The sequence below is a fragment of the Sinocyclocheilus rhinocerous genome, unplaced genomic scaffold (assembly GCF_001515625.1).
Source record: "Sinocyclocheilus rhinocerous isolate Xijiao unplaced genomic scaffold, SAMN03320098_v1.1 scaffold5693, whole genome shotgun sequence".
Taxonomy (NCBI): Eukaryota; Metazoa; Chordata; class Actinopteri; order Cypriniformes; family Cyprinidae; genus Sinocyclocheilus; species Sinocyclocheilus rhinocerous.
Genome location: NW_015670977.1, coordinates 49,865 through 57,556, shown reverse-complemented (window position 1 = coordinate 57,556; position 7,692 = coordinate 49,865). Strand labels below are relative to the sequence as shown.

General features: G+C 45.6%; 1 protein-coding gene across 2 annotated transcripts in view; it reads left to right on the top strand.

Moving 5' to 3' along the window:
- The window catches only part of jak2a (Janus kinase 2a), a 26,682-nt gene that overhangs the window by 9,366 nt on the left and 9,624 nt on the right, over nt 1–7,692 (top strand). For both annotated transcript variants that reach the window (XM_016546340.1, XM_016546341.1), the window contains exons 3-8: nt 5,667–5,790; nt 5,870–5,987; nt 6,737–6,882; nt 6,967–7,258; nt 7,455–7,574; nt 7,657–7,692. The exon at nt 7,657–7,692 is cut by the window's right edge and continues 122 nt beyond it. In XM_016546340.1, coding sequence (XP_016401826.1) covers nt 5,667–5,790; nt 5,870–5,987; nt 6,737–6,882; nt 6,967–7,258; nt 7,455–7,574; nt 7,657–7,692 — 836 coding nt within the window. The remainder of the gene's footprint in view (nt 1–5,666; nt 5,791–5,869; nt 5,988–6,736; nt 6,883–6,966; nt 7,259–7,454; nt 7,575–7,656) is intronic.

Genomic DNA, 7,692 nt, shown 5'->3' with positions numbered 1-7,692 from the left:
GTGTGTGTGTGTGGGGACTTCATGCCAGATTATTTATGTCATTACTCATCTAAAAAAAAAAAAATGCGAGTATGCAGACATTAGCAATCATATTTTATCTCTTCATAAAATATGGTCTAGGTAATTATGTGTAACTGCTGGTATTTTCAGAAAAGCGGATCGCATTCCTCGCATCACCTGCAGTGCGTTTGCAGCAGACGGACACCAGGGCCGTTCTGTGTGTGTTTTAGTAGTGAAATCAGAGCGAGGCATCTCCTCATGAGAGGTTAACGGTTAGTAACCGTGGGTTAAGGTGCGTCACATCAGCCAAATCTAGCAGTCAGAAAAGCTCCACCGTCTGCTGTCAGTAGTGTAGAGATGAAGCGCCGCTGAAACACAAGTCACTGTCAAACCAAGCAGCTTTCTGTTGGTCAGTGTGGCAAATTCGTGCGACCAACTTGAACCTGTTGCGAAATCTGCATGAGGAAATCTTTCGGCCCCATCAGGGGCGGATCTAGAAAATTATTTTTAGGGTGGCATGAGGACTGTGAGGGGTGGCAACACCAAAGCAAACAAGCATTCGATCATCTGCGTAATCTATAGTATATCATCTACACTACAAGCAGCAGTCATCAGGGTCCAAGCACCAATGGCCCATGTGCATGATTAGCCATCTGACTGAAATTAATCTCATAATGCGTTTTCTACAGGAAAGTCCAACTGGAATCTGCACTGAAAGTTAGGGTTTGATGAAACGGGTTACAGCACACACAGCTGTCAAAAAGGGCAACAGACTTTCAAAAGAAATCACTCTCTCTTACTGTTTAAACGAGAAGTATATTAGCCCTCTAAACATGTTTACTGTGGTAAGATTGTGAATCGGGACTATTGTATATGTGGTGTAAGTGCGGACTTCTATTCAACATTTTATATCTAGACAAATTGCGTGTCATAGGATGTCAATTTCAAATTAATGTGAAGATATTTGCAGCTCAAAACTTCATCTGAATTTCTATAATTATGTATAATAATGCTTGCAGTTTAAGTGTTTGTTTTATTATTCATACCACAATAGTAAATAAGTGTTTTATGAAATATGTATAATATTATAATAATGTTATCTTGAAAAAGACAAATAAATTTGTCTCTTCATTTTAAATGGATAGCAATATATTTAATCGTGTCTGGCAACTTGAAAATGTTTTATTAAGGGTCTATAAAAATTAAATATTTAATGGTCTAAATTTCTCAGATTTCACTGTACACTAATAATATAAAACTATACTGTCAGTACACAATACTTATACAGATGGACTAAATTATGCATTTATTTGCATTCAAAGAGATAGAAAAAGATTGGGATTAAAAGATTGCTTATCCTGTGGCCCTCTAGTAAGATTCTGGCTCCCCCTAGTGGACAACATTAATATATCTTCATCTTTCAGTTGAAATGGCTGTTAGCTTAGAATTTATATCATAAATTCATTAGACAGTAAATTCACATTTGGTGCTTGGATCCTTAATAACAAAATATCAATATCCAGGGCATCAAAACACTGTCTATTAAACACTCAACACACTGTAATGTCTCTGAACTCGTTATTTCAGAAAAGACCTTGTCAATTAGCCAACATGAAGTTTTTCTTAAAAAAAAAAAGTGTCAGTCTAGTTACGATTAAATTTCTTACCCAACTTTGCTTTTATTTTCCGTGATCGCGATCATTTTATTTGGTCGGATGTCAAATATATCCTTGATGAAGCGGAGAATCCGCGCGCCACAAATATTCACGCAGGATACAAGTCAAAATAAACGATGAGAAGCGCTGTGGAAAATAATTTTGTATGTAATAACTGAAAACAATCCATTGGTTTGTGAATTGGTCTACCCGGCTACACTGCTTGTGCTGTGTGTTTCGGACTCAACAAAAGCCGTGCTTTCTTGCCATTTTTTCGCGGTACATCCATCTTTTTTTATGTCCTCACATTAAAGCGCAGCTGCTAAAATTTGGTAAAAACACTGCTTACATTTATATTTAATCCTGGGATAAATCTGAGGCCCCATGCAGAGTTTTCATTAGTGACTGCACTGACGTCTTTGGCACATTAGATGCTTCACAGAAACATCTGAATAATCGTGCTGTTCAATACGACTGACGAGTTTTACTGGGACTTCACTGTTATTTTGACACGTTGCTGTTATATTCTCATAATACGAGTATTTATTGAACACAGCAGCAGTTTCAACACAGAGCGATTCGCCATTAAACCTCAAGCGCTTGGTGGAGCCACTCATGAACCTCAGTGTAACGGAGCGACGCAGTCCGTGTCAGAATGATATCATAATTCACTGAGATGATATTTGATAAGCGCAGCAGTGATAAATGACGTCACGACAGTGACCTGAGTCTTGCTGTGCCTAGAGTGTTGCTGTAGGCTGGTAAACTTCCGGTTCCCACTTTTACCACTTCCTGTTTACCCATCTGAGTGTAAAGGACTTAAGTGTGTGTGTGTGTGTGTGCGTGTGAGAGAGAGAGAGAGTGTGTGTATGTGTGTGTGTGTGTGTGAGTGAGTGAGTGAGTGAGTGAGTGAGTGAGTGAGTGAGTGAGTGAGTGAGTGAGTGAGTGAGTGAGTGAGTGAGTGAGTGAGTGAGTGAGTGAGTGAGTGAGTGAGTGAGTGAGTGAGTGAGTGAGTGAGTGAGTGAGTGAGTGAGTGAGTGAGTGAGTGAGTGAGTGAGTGAGTGAGTGAGTGAGTGAGTGAGTGAGTGAGTGAGTGAGTGAGTGAGTGAGTGAGTGAGTGAGTGAGTGAGTGAGTGAGTGAGTGAGTGAGTGAGTGAGTGAGTGAGTGAGTGAGTGAGTGAGTGAGTGAGTGAGTGAGTGAGTGAGTGAGTGAGTGAGTGAGTGAGTGAGTGAGTGAGTGAGTGAGTGAGTGAGTGAGTGAGTGAGTGAGTGAGTGAGTGAGTGAGTGAGTGAGTGAGTGAGTGAGTGAGTGAGTGAGTGAGTGAGTGAGTGAGTGAGTGAGTGAGTGAGTGAGTGAGTGAGTGAGTGAGTGAGTGAGTGAGTGAGTGAGTGAGTGAGTGAGTGAGTGAGTGAGTGAGTGAGTGAGTGAGTGAGTGAGTGAGTGAGTGAGTGAGTGAGTGAGTGAGTGAGTGAGTGAGTGAGTGAGTGAGTGAGTGAGTGAGTGAGTGAGTGAGTGAGTGAGTGAGTGAGTGAGTGAGTGAGTGAGTGAGTGAGTGAGTGAGTGAGTGAGTGAGTGAGTGAGTGAGTGAGTGAGTGAGTGAGTGAGTGAGTGAGTGAGTGAGTGAGTGAGTGAGTGAGTGAGTGAGTGAGTGAGTGAGTGAGTGAGTGAGTGAGTGAGTGAGTGAGTGAGTGAGTGAGTGAGTGAGTGAGTGAGTGAGTGAGTGAGTGAGTGAGTGAGTGAGTGAGTGAGTGAGTGAGTGAGTGAGTGAGTGAGTGAGTGAGTGAGTGAGTGAGTGAGTGAGTGAGTGAGTGAGTGAGTGAGTGAGTGAGTGAGTGAGTGAGTGAGTGAGTGAGTGAGTGAGTGAGTGAGTGAGTGAGTGAGTGAGTGAGTGAGTGAGTGAGTGAGTGAGTGAGTGAGTGAGTGAGTGAGTGAGTGAGTGAGTGAGTGAGTGAGTGAGTGAGTGAGTGAGTGAGTGAGTGAGTGAGTGAGTGAGTGAGTGAGTGAGTGAGTGAGTGAGTGAGTGAGTGAGTGAGTGAGTGAGTGAGTGAGTGAGTGAGTGAGTGAGTGAGTGAGTGAGTGAGTGAGTGAGTGAGTGAGTGAGTGAGTGAGTGAGTGAGTGAGTGAGTGAGTGAGTGAGTGAGTGAGTGAGTGAGTGAGTGAGTGAGTGAGTGAGTGAGTGAGTGAGTGAGTGAGTGAGTGAGTGAGTGAGTGAGTGAGTGAGTGAGTGAGTGAGTGAGTGAGTGAGTGAGTGAGTGAGTGAGTGAGTGAGTGAGTGAGTGAGTGAGTGAGTGAGTGAGTGAGTGAGTGAGTGAGTGAGTGAGTGAGTGAGTGAGTGAGTGAGTGAGTGAGTGAGTGAGTGAGTGAGTGAGTGAGTGAGTGAGTGAGTGAGTGAGTGAGTGAGTGAGTGAGTGAGTGAGTGAGTGAGTGAGTGAGTGAGTGAGTGAGTGAGTGAGTGAGTGAGTGAGTGAGTGAGTGAGTGAGTGAGTGAGTGAGTGAGTGAGTGAGTGAGTGAGTGAGTGAGTGAGTGAGTGAGTGAGTGAGTGAGTGAGTGAGTGAGTGAGTGAGTGAGTGAGTGAGTGAGTGAGTGAGTGAGTGAGTGAGTGAGTGAGTGAGTGAGTGAGTGAGTGAGTGAGTGAGTGAGTGAGTGAGTGAGTGAGTGAGTGAGTGAGTGAGTGAGTGAGTGAGTGAGTGAGTGAGTGAGTGAGTGAGTGAGTGAGTGAGTGAGTGAGTGAGTGAGTGAGTGAGTGAGTGAGTGAGTGAGTGAGTGAGTGAGTGAGTGAGTGAGTGAGTGAGTGAGTGAGTGAGTGAGTGAGTGAGTGAGTGAGTGAGTGAGTGAGTGAGTGAGTGAGTGAGTGAGTGAGTGAGTGAGTGAGTGAGTGAGTGAGTGAGTGAGTGAGTGAGTGAGTGAGTGAGTGAGTGAGTGAGTGAGTGAGTGAGTGAGTGAGTGAGTGAGTGAGTGAGTGAGTGAGTGAGTGAGTGAGTGAGTGAGTGAGTGAGTGAGTGAGTGAGTGAGTGAGTGAGTGAGTGAGTGAGTGAGTGAGTGAGTGAGTGAGTGAGTGAGTGAGTGAGTGAGTGAGTGAGTGAGTGAGTGAGTGAGTGAGTGAGTGAGTGAGTGAGTGAGTGAGTGAGTGAGTGAGTGAGTGAGTGAGTGAGTGAGTGAGTGAGTGAGTGAGTGAGTGAGTGAGTGAGTGAGTGAGTGAGTGAGTGAGTGAGTGAGTGAGTGAGTGAGTGAGTGAGTGAGTGAGTGAGTGAGTGAGTGAGTGAGTGAGTGAGTGAGTGAGTGAGTGAGTGAGTGAGTGAGTGAGTGAGTGAGTGAGTGAGTGAGTGAGTGAGTGAGTGAGTGAGTGAGTGAGTGAGTGAGTGAGTGAGTGAGTGAGTGAGTGAGTGAGTGAGTGAGTGAGTGAGTGAGTGAGTGAGTGAGTGAGTGAGTGAGTGAGTGAGTGAGTGAGTGAGTGAGTGAGTGAGTGAGTGAGTGAGTGAGTGAGTGAGTGAGTGAGTGAGTGAGTGAGTGAGTGAGTGAGTGAGTGAGTGAGTGAGTGAGTGAGTGAGTGAGTGAGTGAGTGAGTGAGTGAGTGAGTGAGTGAGTGAGTGAGTGAGTGAGTGAGTGAGTGAGTGAGTGAGTGAGTGAGTGAGTGAGTGAGTGAGTGAGTGAGTGAGTGAGTGAGTGAGTGAGTGAGTGAGTGAGTGAGTGAGTGAGTGAGTGAGTGAGTGAGTGAGTGAGTGAGTGAGTGAGTGAGTGAGTGAGTGAGTGAGTGAGTGAGTGAGTGAGTGAGTGAGAGTGTGTGTGTAAGAGAGAGAGAGTGTGTGTGTGTGTGAGCGTGTGTGTGTGTGTGTGTGCGCGAGTGTGCAGGACACACCCTCATTTACTTCCTCTTTTCATTCAGTTCCCTCTTTAATGCTGCAGCTGCCACCCGTCTGTCCTCCTCACACACACACACACAGACTGAGTGCATGAGTTCACAGGTCAAAGGTCACACACAGTCATGATGTTTGCTGTGAATGATTGACAGGTGTCAGTCCCCCGTACTGCAGTCTGTTTGGACTCATGAGAGCGCGAGACCGAGTGTGGCTTCCACCCAATCACATCCTCAAGATCGAGGCCTCGGCCAATGAGACGCTGCTGTACAGGATCAGGTGCGTCGTCATGAGGATCAGCTTCAGAACTGATGCACGCTGGGATTGGCAGCCTAATCTTAATCCTCTCCGTCCGCAGGTTTTATTTTCCAGGCTGGTACGGCAGCGGCTCGAGCTCGGCCCGCAGGTACGGCGTCTCCAAGAGTTCAGAGGCACCTGTGCTCGATGACATCACCGTGGCGTACCTGTTTGCTCAGGTGAGGACTCGGAGGAGCATCGAGAGCCATGTTTACAGATGATTATGTGTCTGATATCTGACACGCTGAACAGGGTCAAAAATATTTCATCATTGGGTTGTTTTTTTCCACATTGATAGCGGAGTCTTAGACAATACAACAATAACTGTACTGTGAATATTGTTAGAATAATTAGAGATGCACCGATTGCTGTTTTTTGTAAGTGTGACCTGCTGATACCGATTTTGCTGATTCCACTGTCTAAGAACTATAATTGACAGCATATTCAAACAAAAATCTACTTTTTTAATGCAAAAATGTATTTACATAATAAAAGAAATTAGTAAACATTACAATTCCCAGATGTTCTCTCACTTAAACAACAACTAAATAAGTGCTCTGTGACTGGAAAGATGTAGAAATGAGTTGCTGTATAAAACAAAACAGACATCATCTCCCACTGTGTTTATAAATGGCCATTTTTTCCCTATCTTTAGTAAATATGTCATCTCATATAAATGTACACATCACAGAACTATGGCCCATGTTAAACATCTCCACTAGTTCAGGGTCAAGGTTAGGGTCATTTAGGGTCAGGGTTCAGCGGGACACAACTATGAATCTTGTTTTTCTCAGTCCAGATTGCAGACGGAGTGATATTTAACTGTGATTTCAGCATGAGCAGCAACACTTTTCACTGTCACACAGTATTTATTGTGCAAATCTCCATATGAGAGAACAGCGTCTTATCCTGTCTGTCTGTGTGTCAGTGGAGGTCAGATTTTCTGAGCGGCGCGGTCAGCGTTCCCATCAGCCTGGAGTTTCAGGAAGAGTGCTTGGGATTGGCTGTTCTTGATATGATGTGTTTGGCCAAAGAAAAAGCCAAGTCACCTGTTGACATCTACAACCACAACAGGTGCGTTCACCCGTGACCTTTGACCTGCCGCTGCCCATAGAGTCTGAACTGAACTCTGGTCATCTCCTCTGTGTTCATTTGCAGTTATAAGTCGTTCCTCCCGAAGAACATGCGAGCGCACATCCAGAACCAGCACTTTGTGACCCGGAAGAGGATCCGCTTCCGCTTCAGGAAGTTCATCCAGCAGTTCGGAGCGTGTAAAGCCACGCCGCGAGACCTGAAGCTGAAGTACGTGGTCAGTCTGGAGACGCTGCAGGCGGCCTTCTACAGCGAGCAGTTCCTCGTCAGCGAAGCGTCCGCCGGAGACGTCTGCATCCTCGTCAGCGGGAGCCGCGGCATGCGATGGTCCAAAGTAAAAGAGGCCAGAGACCGAGAGGTGCGTTTGAGTTCAGCTTCCTGGTGTTTGATCTTTTGGCAGACACACCTGCACCAGATGTAAAAGTTCAAGCTCAGTTCAAGCTCACTGACTCACTAGTGCACACTCGTGAATCCTCTCATTATTACCAGCAGACTGAGCAGAACTGAGATACTGACGAGAGCGACTCTGACTCTCTTTCTATCTCCCTGTTCAGGATCCGCAGGTTTACTGTGATTTCTCAGATGTCATCGACATCAGTGTAAAGCAGGGGTCTAAAGACGGATCTGTGGAGAACCGGATCGTCTCCATAAACAGACGGGACGGTCAGACGCTGGTGAGGTTCAGTCACAATACAGCATTACAGTCCGTCCTCGGCTCAGATCCGTGTCTGCATCGTCTCTCTCTGTGTCCCGCAGGAGCTGGAGTTTCATTCTCTGAGCGAGGCGCTGTCC